General features: G+C 40.3%; 2 protein-coding genes across 4 annotated transcripts in view; both read right to left on the reverse strand.

Annotated features, from left to right (window-relative positions):
• Positions 1–1,840: 1,840 nt before the first annotated feature.
• PIGV (phosphatidylinositol glycan anchor biosynthesis class V) lies at positions 1,841–9,761 on the reverse strand. Of its 2 annotated transcripts, none has more exons than XM_072137042.1 (4): positions 9,325–9,761; positions 6,709–6,855; positions 5,539–6,630; positions 1,841–2,356 (listed from the first exon to the last, which is right to left on the reverse strand). In XM_072137042.1, exons 1-4 carry the CDS (start codon positions 9,418–9,420, stop codon positions 2,114–2,116), a joined length of 1,578 nt encoding a protein of 525 aa, XP_071993143.1. In that variant the 5' UTR covers positions 9,421–9,761; the 3' UTR covers positions 1,841–2,113. The 2 variants fall into 2 exon arrangements, with proteins under 2 accessions (XP_071993143.1, XP_071993144.1); XM_072137043.1 differs by lacking the exon at positions 9,325–9,761 and adding an exon at positions 8,965–9,190.
• Positions 9,762–13,972: 4,211 nt separating this feature from the next.
• Positions 13,973–16,986, reverse strand: part of ARID1A (AT-rich interaction domain 1A) — a 35,550-nt gene continuing 32,536 nt past the window's right edge. For both annotated transcript variants that reach the window (XM_072137045.1, XM_072137044.1), the window contains exon 20: positions 13,973–16,959. In XM_072137045.1, coding sequence (XP_071993146.1) covers positions 15,301–16,959 — 1,659 coding nt within the window. In that variant the 3' untranslated portion in view covers positions 13,973–15,300. The remainder of the gene's footprint in view (positions 16,960–16,986) is intronic.

A 16,986-nucleotide genomic window follows, 5' to 3' on the forward strand; every position in this document is an offset into this window, starting at 1 on the left:
GGTCTTTATATGGGTCATAAGATTGAGAGCTTTCTCCTCTGGAAGGAGTAAATACTAATGTACGGAGTCCAGAAGAATGCCCAAAAATTTTAGTTTGGTGCTGCGTTGGGGATTTGATTTTTCGTGGTTTATGAGCCAGCCCAGATGTTCCAGGATTCCTATAGTTGTGTCCCTTTGGGATATTAGATTCTCTTCTGAATTGGCTACCAATAGAAGGATGTCCAGGTAAGGAATTAGCAGGATGTCCTTTAGTCTTAGTATAGCTGGATACTACCTCTGCCATTATCTTGGAAAATAGCCTGGGCGTGAGGAGATCCCGAATGGTAGACTTCTGAATTGATAATGCAGCACTTTTTTTTCTGGAGATTAAACCGCAAACCTTAGGTATTTTTGATAGTTGGGGTGGATTGGAACGTTGTAGTATGCAACTTTGAAGTCTATGGTACAAAGGGCTGCATTGTGAGGAATTAAAAGGTGTTGTAGACTCAATCTTGAACTTTTTTTTTACTTGATGTGTCTGTTTAGGTTCTTTAAGTTTATGATCATCCTGTATGATCCATTTGGCTTCTGGATTAGGAAGAGGGGGGGGGGGCGTAGAATCCCTTCTTTAATTGATGAGATGGTACAGGAGAGATTACATTCTTTGCTAGAAGAGACTGTACTTCTTCCCACATGAGATGGAGTTGGGGTGAGGAAATTTTTGTTGTCACAAATGATGAGGTAGAGAATTCAGCTCCATCTTGTATCCAGTATTCCTACAATCCAAGCATTTTTTGTGTGACGATTCCATTGGGAGGAAAAATGATAGTCTTCCCACCACCCTGGACTCATTGTTTTTTGCCAGGGGTGGGTTGGTTACCTTGGGTGGCACTGAACCCTCTACCCCCTTTGGGGTAACTCCATTATCCCTGTTTGCCTTTACCTTGTTAGGATGGAAATTTTGTGATTTCTCCTGTAATCAATATGAATACCGGCTGTGCCCAGAAAATAAGATATGGAATCCGGCTGCTTCCGGGAAATTGATGTTACATGACATACTCCAGCTGTTTTTTTTTTTTTTTCTCTTTATTTTCTGTGCCTTTAACTCAAAATGTTAAAAAATGTAAGGCTTTGTTTTTTTCTCTGCCTTAATAAAAAAGTTCTGATTTAAAAAAAAAAAGAAATGCTATAACGCAATAACGAAAAAGCTAAAATTTTATAGCCTGCAAAAGAAGCCAATGAAAAAACTAAAATCCTGGCAGCTGCAGGTCCCTCCTTCCCTTCTGCGCCTCGCTGTGCACCCATAAAACAAGTAACGGCCACATGTGGGGGGGTCTCTGTACTCGGGAGAAATGGCATAACAAATTTTAAGATGGGTTTTCTCTTTTTATCTTTTGGAAATGTGTAAATTTTAGGACTAAATGAACGCATAACCGACGCAATTTGACCATTCTAAATTTCACCTCCATTTTGATTCAATTACTATGAAGATCTCAAGGGGTTAACAATCTAAAAGCGGTCTCTGATTTGGTGGGGTGCAGATTTGAAAATGGTTTGATTATGTATGGTGGTTAAAACCAATGCTAAATATTTAAAATTTCATTCAAAACAGTATTTATCCCCAAAATAGTCAATTCTGAAAATACGGAAAAAATAAAATAAAAAAAAAAATAAAAAAAATCGCTATTCGATTTGTAAGCCGCGTGACATGAAAATATATTATCCAGACATTTCAAAAATGATGAAAATGTAAAGTAGACATATGGATAATGTTATTCAGCTCAACTCAACTAATTTAGGTGGTAAATCTATCTACCTGAAAATGTGATGATTTTGAAAATGGCAAATTTTTCCAAAAAAATTCATAATTTTTTCTTTTATTTTTGTAAATAAACGCAAAACTTATCTGCCAACATTCAAAAAAACTCTCAGAATCACTTTGATAAGTAACAGTGTTCAAAAGTTATAACCATATAAAGCGACACAAGTCAGAATACAAATAAGGCTGAGCCTTAAGCTATAAAATGGCTGCGTCCTTAAGGGGTTAAGCAAATCTATACACCTTTATTTACAGTTCAATTACAGAGTATGTTTTCACAATGTATACATTTCCAAAAAAACCTGCTCTGGTCCTTTATGTCCATGGGAGAAAATTCACATGTAAGGCTGTCCCAATTACCCAGTATCCAAAGAAATAAGCAAGAATAATCCGTGTCCCTTGTTGAAGTGAGGTCCAGGCCAAAAGTAACTGTAGGGCTGGATTGGAGACAGTTTTACCCCTCTTGAGACCCAATATCCATGGTTCATTCTTGTGTATCACATGGGAGCAGAACCAATAGAGAACGGGGCAAGAAGAAAAAAGTAGCCTTGTTAGCACCTACAAAAGTAAGATAAAAAATTATATTTAGTATTTTTAGAGTTGATTCATAAGTGATGCAGATTTCTCTGCAGCATTCAATCGTGTATTTTACATGCAGATTTTGAAGCAGAGGTGCAGTGGACGTGCTAAAATTATCACCCTTATGTGCAAATTAACCCTAAAGAATCATGGAAACGGTATCCATACATGTGGTCCCTAGCTCTGGGAAAACCTAGTGGCATTCTAACATTAAATAAATGTCACCACGTGTATTGAAAAATGATATGATTTGCATCTTCAGATTATCACTCTGAGGCTACATGAACATGCACTATGTTGATAAATTTGCCTATTTTTGTTTATCCGCTCTATTATTCTTTTTTACTAAAAATAATCATGTCTGAAAAAGAAATAATCCTCCATGAATAGGTAACTTGTAACAATTAGCCTCTCCCATGATTGTGGAGAAATTTTTATCCCACTCCTCCTTACAATTTTGCTTTAATTCATTGACGCTTAGCTTGAATTCCCTTTTATTAAAATGAAAAACTGTCAAGTCTGGCCATGGCATTTTGGGTGCGGTCACACGTAGTGTTTAACACGTGTGTTTAAAAACATCTGCAGAGAGATTAGCCTAATTAAACAGCTGTTAACACCTATGTTTAAAAAACACAACCATTAACGCATTGTTAACACATGCATTAACAGTGCATTAACACATGTGATTGTTAACACGTGTTAACATTTCCATATTGTAAACACAAGTAAACACAAGCTGTTTAATTAGGTTAATCTATCTTCAGCAGTTGCATTGCGTTGTTAAACGCGGCGTGTGACCGCACCCTTCCATTGGCTATGTTCTGTGTATCAGAATTCATTTATTTTTCAGCCATTGTGTTACTGACTTTGATGAGATTGTTCATGTCTAGATGTATTTAAAAGACATTTACAAAACTTTTTTCGGAGTTCAAAGCAGATGGCTCCATGCCATGTGTAGTGGCGATGCACCAGGATAGCGTTTTAGCTTCCACAAAGAGCATAGCTGAAGTAATGGCACAAAGCTACCATGCATTGGATTCACCCCTTTACGCCTAAGCCACTTTTCACCTTCCTGACACGGCCAATTTTTTCAAATCTGCCCTGTGTCACTATAAATGGTTATAACTTTTGAATGCTTTAACACATCCAAGTGATTTTAAAATTGTTTTCTCGTGACACATTGTACTTCATGTTAGTTGAAAAATGTTCTACTTTTTCCACACATAGTCATAACAGCAAAAAACTTAATAACTAACATTAACCGGATGTCTACTTTATACCTCCGTGGTTTTTTATGCATACTCTTATTGTAGGATGGTATGGGGCTTTGAACATTAGCTGCGATTTTTCACATTTTCATAAAAAACGCAAAAACCGGCTCAGGTTTCAAGTCACTTTGAGAGGCCTAAATAAAAGTAAAACCCCATATCCGGCGTTTTATCCGATTCTTGTGAAATGCCCCTAACACGTCGCGGTCAGCGCTAACACAGCGTGTTAGGGGTTAACACCCGCGATCGGAGAAATCTCTGATCGTGGGTGTCGGCTATAATATATAGAAGCTTGATGTAATAATACTGCATTTTGCGGGAACGCACCTCCCGCCATGCAGTACTATTACGTCAAATGTCGGAAAGGGGTTAAAGGGGTATTCCCTTCTGGGCATTCACATTTATTTAATTCATTTTCCATATGTAAACATTTCTTCAATTGGATATTAAAAAAAAAAATATATATATATACACATGTTCTTTTGTGAAGATAATTTCCCATAAATGTGGCCATGTCGTCCCTTAGAAACTAGATGGCTTCCTCGGTTACGACCACCTCACATTTTGGCAGTGGTGGCCAGACATGCAGTATTGAGTCCTGCCTGACCACATGGATTCATCATTCTTTACCACAGGACAGCTGTGGGACATACAGTAACTCCCGGACATTTCATATACAAAAACGTTTTGTTTCTTTCTGCAATACCTCCAGCAGAGGTGGTCGTATCCAGGGACACAGTCTGGTTTCTAAGAGACCATATGACTTCATTTATGAGAAATTATCTTCACACAGGTAAATCTTTTTTAATAACATCTAATTGAAAAAAAAAATATATATATGCCAATATTGGAATGAAATTGAATGTAGATTAATGAAATTGAATGTGAATGTCCAGACGAGAATACCCCTTCAACGGACCAGACCCTTTTTAGTTTGTTTTTATTATTCACTCCCCACCTTCAAAAATCCATGACTTTTTTTTATTCCTTTTTATTTTCATGTAGAGAGCTGTATGAGGGCTTATTTTCTGCATATCAAATTGTACTTTATAGTAATGGTACTTAATATTCCATGCCATGTACTTGGAAGCGGGAAAAAAATTCAACATGCAGTGAAATTGGTAAAAAAAAAAAACATTTCGCCGTGTTCCTGTGGGCTTGGATTTTATGGCTTTCACTATTGACATGTCTGCTTTATTCATTGAGTCGGTATGATCAGGGGGATACCAAATTTATATAAAATCGCACATTGTAATGAATGAGTTAAAATCAGACAGCCTCAGGTTTTTGTAACAATGGAGGTTGTCATAGTACCTGATCAAATCCAAGATGGCAGTGCTCACGCGCCACTGGGATTTAAATGCGTCCTGCTTTTACAGGGTTAACACCTGTGATCGGCAATCACTGACCATGGGTGCAAATTGCAGCAAATGCCCACTTTATATGGAGAGGGCTCAGATTAGGACTGCCATGTATAGATATTATAGTTCCTACAAATCTCTTCCTACCTATGGTACTAGAATCAGTTTATTGGGGAATTGAGGATGTGTCCTTACTGTCTTTTATTTTTTTTTTTCACAGGACCTTTGGAGGACCTTCCAAGGTCCTGAAATGACTCTTGTGTACACAAGTATTGAGAGCAGAAACACATGTACGAGAATTTCATGGGTGAATTTGGTCGGTGGTTTGTGTTGCCATAGGTTCTTAGAAGACTCTTAGTTTTTTTAATGTAGTGTGGAGTACATCAGAGTAATATTTTATAGGTTTCATGTAAATAGAATTTTCTATTTTTAGATTTTTATTTTTTTTTTTTTTACAAGGAAAGCCTTTTAACAGGATTTACATGGGCCTGAATCATAGCAAAAGGTATTTTAAAATATGAAACCTATTTACCTGCACATGCATACACAGGAATCCAAAGCCTGTAAGTGCTGCAAGATGTGCCACATAGACAAACACGTGAGGTCCATAGAATCCATTCGTGTATTTACTCTGCACTTTCCACAGGCCCAGTGTCCTACAAAGCTCTAGATTGGAAGATGTATATTCCAATATTGTGCATATACTCAATATCATAACAGGTGAAGCCAGCAGAAAGTTGGGCAACTGCTGTAGCTTAAAATATCGAAAAAGTCCAACGTCCCAATATTCACTTTGTATATGTGAATATGCTAGAGGAAACCTTAATGAACACCAAGCAGGAATATGTGTCTTGTGCACCCGGTATCCCTTTTCTATTGCTAGCTGCACAAGTTCTTGAGGTATTTGTTGATTTTCATCGGACTCAAGGCAAGACCTGACAAAACAAAAACACTGGAAAAGAACAAATGGTAAAATAATCAAAACAATCCCAAATATTGTCTGCAACAACTTTCCACTATAATTTTTCCTCTGAATCGCTTCCTTTACTGTTGAATGCAGCAAGAAGCCAGCATTAACCAGCCCATTGGATCGTGCTGCGGTAGCAAGAGATAAAAATGCAGAGCTACATATCGTTCTGTGCTTCTGTAGCTGCCATAAGCCAGCGAACGTTGCCAGCACATACAGACTCTCAGAGTAGGTGGATGCCATAAAGATAGAAACTGGGCTCATACAAAAAAGAAGGGCACTAAGGAACGCTGAGCGACGTGACTGTAAAGTCACACACCCAAGTAGGTACAATGACACTGCTGCCAGGGTAGAACACACACAGTTTAGGAAGGCAGAGGAAATCAACAATCGGCTACGTAATCTTAACAGCCCTGCCAGCGGCAGGAGAGGTCCTTGTGCTAGACCTCCAATTAGAAGTGGGAGTAAAGGGAAAAAAGCCATATTATGCTCGTAGACATATCCATGCTCCGCTATGAAAAGAAAGTGTTCCGCATCCCACCGTCCTAAACCACCAAAAAGCAACTCAACAATGTTGTCTCCAAGAGTATTTGGCCCAAGTCTTGGTGGAGAAAAGGCGTCAGCATTGTGGTCTGGTATCAATTGATTGAAGGCAACCTTGAGAAGAAAACCAGAGAGAGTTAATTACATGGCATGTGTATTTTCCATCTCAATTCTCCTAGTGGACACACTTACCTGCATGAAAAAAGTTATGCCACGACACCAAAGAGAAAAGCGTACAACCTCCTGCAAAAAAGGGTCATGGCTCCACCACATTTTCCAGTTGCTCCAGGACCATCCCATGTCAGTATTTAGGAGGAGAGACCATGGACAGACTAGGAACTTGCAAAGAAGAAAAAACATCCTTCATCTGCCATCATGTATTGTATAGACAATTAGTCACCTTCCTCTATGCTCTATACAAGACATGTCAAAAATAAGACCCACTAACTCATTTTAATGTAGAAACACAGGTCCAGTGCATAAAAACACAAACAAATCAGGCTTTTACATGCATCACTTGAAAAGCCACGCCATCCTCATTGGCACTCCAGCAGTATTTAGCTGGGAGGAGAATGTCACCAGATTTTACCTGTTCAAAAAACTCAATTAGTTTTAGAAATGTCCTTTCTAGAAAACCCTCTTAAGTGAAATACCCTCTTAAGGGGTTGTCCACTTTCAGCAAATAATTGGTATGGTTTAAGGAAAAGTTATACAATTTTCCAATACAATTTCTGTATCAATTCATCAGTTTTTTAGATCTCTGCTTGCTGTCATTCTATAGGAAGCTTCTTTGTTTACTTCCAGTGGATAGAAATCTGTCAATGGTGATGTGATGGACATACAGGTGCACGAGCCATTATTATCACGGAGAGTAATAGGAGCTATGTGATAAGAACGGCTCATGCACACGCCTGTCCATCACATGGACAAGTTTTTATCCGCTGGACAGTCCCGAGGTGGACTCTTAAGTCATCTCACCGCTACAATAGAAAGCCGGAGGGAGGGGTACGATTGTGGAGGAGAGGATTCAGTGAGGAGATAGGGACCTGGGTCGTTGGAGCTGGTCTACCCCCTGCAAGTAGGGAGGAAACCAGTTAATTCACCGACACCCTTCCTTTAGCTAAAAATAGTGTCTGTTACATCCACAAATCAACTGTACCCTATATTCCCTGGCATCATAGAAGGCTGGTCCTGTCCAGCTGGTCCCTCACATATACTGCTCAGCACGTCATGTGACCAGGGTGATATCATCTCAGATTCTTTAGCCTGCTAACATTAGCAAACTGTACACCATGCATACATATGATCACATGAAATCACAGCAGCCTGCATTGAATTAGACTCCTCCAAGGAGGCTGCTGTGATTTCATGTGATCAGATACATTCATGGATTAGACATTGCAGATACAACAGGCCAGGATGCCGCCATCCTGGTCACATGACTAAGTGGCAAATGATGTAAAATAGCACTCCATACAGCAGAATATCATAGCCTGTCAATCAAGAATGAGGCAGGGCATTGCAAGTAAATTTTAATATGCATGACTCACATGAGCGAGTTGCATATATGTTTACAAACAGACATTTGTAACCTTGCAGCCATGAAGGAACAATTTAGGGATAAGCGCAATGCTTTTTAATTAAAGTTTTTATTGAAAGCTTTTATTTTGGGTGGTTTAATTTGCATGAGAGGTTCACACCACCGTGCAGTCAGGTGTTCAGGAATGCAGATGATAGCAGGCAGCCTTGGCTATGTTTAGGAATACCAGAATGAATATAGCTACACCTTTCTGTTATAAGTTGGCTAAATGGATATACATAATATGTAAATTGGCCAATACTCAATGGTACAGCGAGATCTAGTCTTTAAAGGAAATCACCCACTTGCCTTTTCTAGTTTTTAACCAAAGGCATTGACACATTGCAGGCATTGACATTGGCATTGACACATGACGCAGCTGCAGGATCTTCTTTTTGTTAGGCATTAAAACTTTATTGAAGAGGAAACTTAGTTTTACACCAATTATCTTTTGCGGTGTAAACAACACAGTTTGCTGCTCCTACTTACCGGAATTATTCACACCTCCTACTGTGAGTGACACTACCACCTTTCAGAAAGGCTGTGGATGTCACTAGCTCTCAGGAAGGGGAAATCAATGGGAGGTGATAGGTGGAAGAAGGATGCATAAATAATTATGGAAAGTAGGTGTGCCAGATGCCAATTAGAATAACTTTAAAACTAAGTTCTCTCAGCAATAATAAAGTTTTACGCCGAACGAAAATATGATCCTGCAGATGCATTAAGACCCTGATGTGCCCCTATGTTCAGCTAAAAACTAGGAAAGGCAAGTGGTTGATTTCCTTTGACATGTGCTGCCTAGGAGACGCCCATGTACACATGTGCTGTGTGACAGTACTGCGATGTGGGATCAATGGATGCGTCCTTACCTACTGTTCACCACTAGATGGGGCTCCAGTCATAAAAATGGAAAGATTTCGTGTACAAGCTCCGACCATTCGCATATTTTTTCCCAGTGAGAAAATCCCAGCTGCTGCTTTAATGGGGAGTATAGGAGCACACAGCATCGAAACTGCAGCATTAACCTCCCCACCGAGGTGTAGGGCGCACTTCCTGCTGCGTCACATCCGGCCGCCAGCGTCACTACCATAACGTGTGAGGTATTACAGCCGGGGAGATTGCTGTACACCTACCGCGTAACCACCACTCTCTACAGCGTAACCGCACGGGTCCTAGTCACTAGGTCATTAGGCAGTCTGTGCGTCTTTAAACCTGCACGATTTACTTACCATTGGGAAGGTGGAAAGCAGCGCTGTAACTGCAGCATTATCCATCAGGCTGCGGGCTGGAAACCCACGTTGTGGAAGTAGTTCCAAAGGTTTCATAGTTCTAAGTCAATGGGATCCACTAGCCACCTGTGGAGTCCATCATTCATCAGACCAACTACTGTATAAGCAGTCCTGTTCAGAGGCCACTTCACAGATAAGCACACTGACACTGGATGTAACTACAGCCATGCTATGGCATCTGATCCGATACACTAAACAATGGCGAATGTGCACCATTAGTTACCATACATATGTATAGAACCGTGAAATCATCTACACTACAGCACCGGGAACTCAGATAACAAATTTCAGGGAAGGGATGGCACGACTAGGAATCTCATCTCCAGCTTCCTGCCATGTGGTCTGCAGTTACTAGGACAGACACATGTCCTCAATATGAAGATTGTCTGGAGGGGTGGGGCAGAGTCTCCTAGTTAAAACCCTTCACACTGGTTTTTTTGTTTCACAATACCGTCTTAAGCATCCTGTATTAGTTACCTCTTACTAAACAAAAGCTTGTTGTGGAAAGAGAATAGGATCTGGGGTGCAGCACCCTCACTAATCAAAAAAAAAAAAGGGGTCCCATTCTCACTAAGTGATGCCACTTTGCTCAAGGGTATTTATATCAGTGTATAGTGCCAGAGGTAACCAAGTGTTATTCTGATGAATTGATGGAGCAGCAGGTTGAGTACTGGAAATTGCCAAGAACAGGATCCCTGTTCGTTATTTTTAAGAGGTCCCAGCATTTGGACCTCCACTGATCAAATTACATCCCAGTTTGTTGATAGGGACAATAAAACTTAATACCGTTGTGTCCCCACACAGATGCTAACAATTTCTCCCACTTGCATGAAACTAATCTGCTTGGAACGTTTGTCTTGACTGCACCTGAGGTCCTTTAACAAGGCAATGCCCAGTTGGATCACACAGAGCTGTTAAAACCATAGGCATACATAAGAAACATTGAAATGCATTTGTCCATGTGCCATTCCTTTGATTAATGGGTAGCACACAAAACATTTGTTTGCAGGGTCATTAATCCCTTGCCGCTACATGACATTCCCCAAAGTCATTGTGCAAGTGCATGGCACAGGCTTTGCGGCATACGGCAGCTTATACCCATGATTGGTGTTAACTATTTAAATACTGCTGGCAGCACATGGGTGCAGCCATCTTGGTCTAGATCAACACCCGTGATGTCATTGGGGGAGCCGCGATCGGTTGATGTTTCAGCTAGGAGTCTACCAAGTCTCCCATAATAATGAGAAATGCATGTTTATTTACATTGAAAGCAATCCACATCATTTTGATCTGCTAGTCAAAATATGACCTTCCTCAGAAAACTCATTGCTGGAGGGTAAATAAAGAGAAGAGAATAGGGCAGCCTGTGGCCCTTCTGAGATGGATAAACCAGGGGCACTTCACCTGGCTCTATGAGTAAACTTGTTATATTTGTTACTCATGGCCTCCTTCCTCTAAAATAAACTTTTGAAATCACACTAATGAGTCTTTAAAAAGCCAGATCAGAGGCACTATGTAGCCCCCTCACTTTTAACCCTACTCCACCAGCACTTGTGCAGTGAGCACTTTATGCTGTATTATCAGTGCTGAGGGAGTAAGACTACAAAGGCTCATTAGTAGAATTTAAAAAGGTGATTTTAGAAGTAAAGAGGCCCTGGATAATGAATAGAAGATTGTCACAGTGACTGGATCTACAAGCACATCCTTGAATTATATTTCATTATATGTACAGCCTGTGGGATCAGTGCAACATTGAGGCCCGTTTCCATGGAATGTACGTGCTTGATTTTGATGGTACATTTCCTTTAAATTCCAGCAGTATGCGTTGCCATTTTGTCGGGGTGTGACAATCTGTTGGCAGTCTGGAGTATGAGACTTCAGAAACTGCCATTTCTGAAGATCTGTAAGAATGTGCTGGTAGCACACTGTACTGCAGTATAGGGTAGGAGGAATCAGAGAACGTAAGGTTAAAAAGTAGCCAATGGGTCTACAAATCCGTAAGGAAAAAAAAAAAAAATCCAAAAACAGAGACAGATGCAACGCCGGCAATGAACAGAAAAGATGATAATGGCGATTCTAACATTCAGGTGCCATTTTTCCACCCTTTTGAAATTCAAAAATTGTGATAAAAAGATCAAAAGGTTGAACAATTGAAAATTATAGCAATTTAAAGTCAGCTAATCATGCAAAAATGTGCACCTTAAAACAGCTCTATATACAAAAGGTATGAAAAACTTACTGGCATCAGAAAAGAATTTTGTAGAAAAGGTTTTCATATATATATATATATATATATATATATATATATATATATATATATATATTATTTTTTAATCTAATTAAACTTCACAACATTTAGAATTCCCCACCCCCACTTTCCTGTACACTGCCTGGACGATTAAATACTGTCATTAGGAAGACCTATTTGTTACAAAAAAAACAAGCCCTGTACACGGATTTTAAAAATCCCGTATTTTAAAGGAGGGCAGCAAAAAGTGGAAGCTCAACAACAAAAAGGGTATTGGTGGGAATGGGTTAAACATGCCTTACATTAAAGATCTTCTCTGTAGAAATGTTAACTGAGAGTGGCTGCAACAGCCCTGATCATGTGATTGAAAAACCGGTACATGGTAATAAAACGCCATCAAAAATCTGTGGAATTGATGCAGAATTTGCGTACTGGTACACATCAAGGTCATGTACCCCTAATGCCTATTTTAGGACATGGACTTTGGTGCACTCTAATAACTCAAGGCTATCCAGGCACAATCTTGGCCAAAATTAATTTTAAAGTTACTAGGGTGTATTTCCACAACAGAAGTAACATATCATTTTGGAGAAAGCCACGTGGCAATAAACCAGTACTTCCTAGTTTACCAATAGCTTGAAGACATTTGTTACGAAAATTTATATTTTACCATCACCGTTCTGTGGCTTTTTAAAAGCAGCTTTGTATTAACATGTATAAAAATACAATGTAAGCTGTTCCATATCATAAAAAGTTATATATAATTTTTTTTCATTCAATATAACTTCATAGATAGAAGTGATCATCTAGGCATGGAAACATGACCGCTCATACGTCATACTGGATCAGTGTAAATCACTGTACATCAGGCCAATGATGAGGGACCAGTGGAATGAAAATGTCAAGACTGCATTTCACGGTAACAATTTTAAAAGATCTGATGAAGTTGTTTGCATCTCCTCAATATAAAAATCTGCAGCATAAATTTAAATTTCTAGGTAACAATGTCCCTTTTCTAATTGACAACCGGGTGTTATCCCTATGCACACCGGGTGAAGGACAGACTTCTGCCATTATGCAGCTGTTGTGCATTAACAGTGAATAAAAATTCAATCTTACAATAGAAGTTTGGATTAGGAGTTGATCCTACAAATCTGCAACCCCACTACAGGCAGTGCACCAAGTTTTAAAACTGCATTATATAAACAACCACTTTACAAACTGTAACCTTAGCCCCAGACATTAAATTTGGCAATTGGTTACCATTGACCTCATTGGACACACAACTAGATTCACAAGTGATTTAGGGCTGTAGAAAAATCCTTCAGTATGTGTTCCCACAAAATACATTGGGAAATACAGAAGACAAGTTTTGATCACAATTTCTCCCAATGAGTTTACATTGTAAAGAGATTGAAAATGCAAACACTTGGTGGGAACACAGCCTAAACCAACACAACCAAAAAAGTTATAAAAATTGTCACGTTAGTAATATCAGTTACTGCAAGGTTTAGCAAGTCATGAGGTACAGCAGGGGATCAAACTTTTTGGCATGTGTCTTGTGAAGACCATTAGACACTTTCCCTTCCTTCCTTCCTTTTGTAGAAACTTAAAGGACATCTACGATTAGATTTCCTGATGGTAGGTTACTCGCCGTCCAGGCCCACTTTACAGTGATCCAATTTCAATATAGACAGGAAAAGCTGAATAATAATTTTTTTAAAAAATATTCAAATGAGCCTGAGGTGCTCTGCTGAACACCCCTAGCTTGTCTAAATGTATTCACTGCTTTCGTCTTGCCTCCTGCCCTGTCCACACTAGTGCAGAGAACAGGTGACATAATCGGGTGGGAGGCAACACGAGGGCAGTGAATAAAATAAAAAGAAAAAACAGACAAGCTCATAGGTGCTCTGCAGGGAACTTCAGGCTCATTTGAATATTTAAAAAAAATCTTTCTTCTATGAGGCCATTTCTGTCTATATTCAGATTTCTGATGGTAAATGTCCTTGCCAATGATGCCACATACTATTGTGCCGATAACAGAGCACCAAGTTATTACTGCATCTCTAACTTCTATTTACACTATTCTTCAGTGACCATCGGCTGCAAATACTACCATGTATCCTTCATAGTCAGATTTGTGTGTTTTATATTTAAAAAAACAAAACAAAACACGGACATCGAGGTTAGGACTTGCATGGGAAAGGATGGTTACACAACACAAGTAAATAAATTGAAAGTGTAGTTTAGTATTTCCACCATCCTAAGCGATCATTGCAACACATCAGTAGTTGGTATTGTGCAGGATTTGCGATGCCTCACACAAAAGCTCTTCACAACTCTGTTAACAAGATTTAATGTACATTTATTCTTAACACGGGAACATAGAGTATAAAGATTTCATACTGAATAAATGATATATCATTAAGCAAAAAAATAAAAATAAAATAAAAGGAGGAATAGGCTGAAATTTACATTTTTTCAGAGCTACAAATATGCAGAAATCGCTGGAAAAAAATTGTCAAATTGTTGGAACTGAAACTAAAAAAAAAACAAAAAAAAAACAAAAACAAACTCACACCTTGATTGGAAATGGAAAAAAGTAAAAGTTGATAGGATTGCTGGATATACAAAGGGTGAAAGAGGGAAGAGGTGATTGGTGGGGTTGATGCTCTGTGGGTCAAACCATCTATAAGATGTTCCTCCTTTGGGAAGGTGGCTGGAAGGGCCTTTGGGATAAGTAACCGTGACCCTTCTTCCATGTATTTTCCATATATCCAAGAGCGAGCTTGTGAGGGTGGTGAGGGTTAAGTGAGGAAATATTGAGGGGAATACAAGAGGTGTGTCTTTAATGTACATCATCATATATATACAGACATCGCAGCTTGCAACCTACAAGCTAAAGGTTAAAACCAGTTATAAGAGGCGATCTCCGATTATTACAATCTAAGTTTAAAGAGGTAAGGGTGTTGCTTCACATGAAACTTTGGGGGAAAAGCGACTTCTCTGCGTCTTTCTCTCCTCCGGAAACTAAAAGCAATCTTTTCCGCTCTCCATTTAAAAACCTACATCTGGAGTCTCTGAGGTTGTGGGTTTTTCCAGCTCCGATTGGATTCTGCGGGGTTTCTCAGCACAGTTAAAAAGGTAATGTCTCTTCAGGGTTTTTTTTTTTTGTTTTTTTTTTGTTTCTCTTCTGTTTAAAGGTTCAGGGCACACAAATTCTAGTCTAAAGATTGCAAGGTGAAGAGTAGGGCAAGTTAATATTAGGATAAAGAAGGGAAACCTTCTCCATCCTTTAGGATTCAGAAGTCTTTATCTCCTTAGAATACAGAGCCCATCCCTTGGCTGTTGTGGGCCTAACAAAACAGTAGACTTTGGGGAGGGAAGTGTAGTTACAGTGGAGCCCCTTCCCCTAGATTAAAAAAAATAATAAATCACTGAAATACAGTAGCTTTGGTTAATACCAAAACACAGAGAGGAAGAGTGGGTGGGAAAATCCACAAGGGTGACCAGGTTTCCTCTCTGGGGCGGACAGTGGATTGAGACGTAGTTTTTGCATAAATAAAAAGGGAGAAAAGGAAGAGGGTATGGAATCAACAGTCAGGGAGAATTCCTTTCTACGGAGAAGGGAGGAGCAAACCATTCTGGGAATTTTTCCACTGCAGCTGTCATGACTGGCCAATCAAGAAGAGAACATCGCAGATGACCTGTGACACGGAGCAGTTCATTAGTGGAGACACTGAGATGTCCAGTAGACGGGCCTCATACAGTGTGAACTCAGAATGGTTCTCCTCAACTTTTGCCAAAGCAAGCAGGGCACGAGAAGCCCGTCGCATCATGTCCGTACTTGTGGGTTCAAAGGGCGCAGAGGGTCCATGTAAGTGGGCAGCCTGACTTTGCTGAAATTGAGTTGCTGCCAGACTATCCTCAAGAAAACCTAACAGGTTACCAATGCTGCCTTTCTGAAGGGCAATAGCCCTTGCTGCTAAACTATCACCCTGTGCCAAGTTTGCTAGGAGCACCACTGCCATTTCCCTGCACACATGGTTTTTTCTGTCACTTAGGAACCTCACCAGGGTCCCATACAGCTTTTCGAGACGACTGAAAGGTGGGGTGGCGAGTATTAGGTCCACATTGCTATCTTGAATGCTCAGTTTGCTAAGGGCTTCCAAAACCAGTCTCTGGGGAGAAAGTACTGCATTGGGCCCCAATGTTACAAACGGATCCTGAGCTTCAGCTGATGGACACACCGCCCAGTGTAGCAGACCGTCAAGGATGGGCAAACAAATGCTTTCAGGGTATGGGGAAAGATCAAGCTGACCAGATATATTGGCAAGGGTGACCAGTGTGTTCTCTCGCAACATTTCCAAGCAGTCCCACCACCATTCAGCCTTATTGCTACTGACCCCCTGGTCTCTATCCTCCTCTTTCTCATAGGTGAGGGGCGCTTGCTTCCTTTCTGGATGCTTATGGTGAAGAAGCACAAGTTTCCCAAGGAGAAGTAACAGTCCTGGGTGCTTTGACATTTCCAGGTCATTGCCTGGCACAAAAGACAAGCTCCGCAAGATATTTGATATGCACACACAACGTCGAGAGAGAGCATCTTGCCAATCTTCCAGTGTGCACAATGGGGTTTCATCTTTGCTGCGTGGTTCATCCTCAAGAATTTTAAGCCCGTGTCTGCTGCATGGTGGGGGACCACCCCCTAATTGAAATTCAGAGTCCTCTTCTGCAATTTCTCCTGAATCTGGTGGCAAAGAACTGGACCTGGAACACAAGACATCATCTATGGTGGCAGATGTATCCTCTGCAGCAGAAACTTGCAGCTCCTTCGAACGGCGCTTTGTTTGGGGACGTTTACGACAAGAGAGCTCTAGACGCCTTTCAAAGTGAGTCTGGATATGCTCAGTTGTGTCACCCCCACCTATTTGCCAGTGCAAGAGGCCACTATCAAATTCTTGTCGACGACCCAACTGATGCGAGCAGTCCAATACAAAGGCGTCTTCGCGTTGAACTATTTTTACAGGGAGTTTGTCGAATTTGCTGGCATGCCGCGGAGTATCTTCACTTGGATTGCAGGGAGCCGAATAGGCTTTCCTTTCCTCTTCACCCTCATCCTCACTTTGGGTATCACCATCTGTAAATGGTTGGAAATCCTCATCACTGGACTCCGCATCACATATAAGTGGGCTGTGAGAGCCATGAGTGGAAGGGTTAAGAAGGGTCTTTTGTGCAGGCTCTCCAACTTCATACTCCCGGAGAATCCCAAAGATTTCAATCAAGCATCGTCGGAAATATTCCACCAACAACTCCAGTAACCCAGGCAGCTGTATGAACAAAGAGATAATTCTGAG

The sequence above is a fragment of the Engystomops pustulosus genome, chromosome 2 (assembly GCF_040894005.1).
Source record: "Engystomops pustulosus chromosome 2, aEngPut4.maternal, whole genome shotgun sequence".
Classification (NCBI taxonomy): Eukaryota; Metazoa; Chordata; class Amphibia; order Anura; family Leptodactylidae; genus Engystomops; species Engystomops pustulosus.

Bases quoted from the DNA above. Each gene is read 5' to 3' on its own strand.
- PIGV (XM_072137042.1), bottom strand. From the start codon at position 9,420: ATGAAACCTTTGGAACTACTTCCACAACGTGGGTTTCCAGCCCGCAGC. The intron at 6,856-9,324 runs GTAAGTAAATCG...CTTCTTTGCAAG, and splicing joins TGCTTTCCACCTTCCCAATG to TTCCTAGTCTGTCCATGGTC. The intron at 6,631-6,708 runs GTAAGTGTGTCC...TTTCTTCTCAAG, and splicing joins GCATAACTTTTTTCATGCAG to GTTGCCTTCAATCAATTGAT.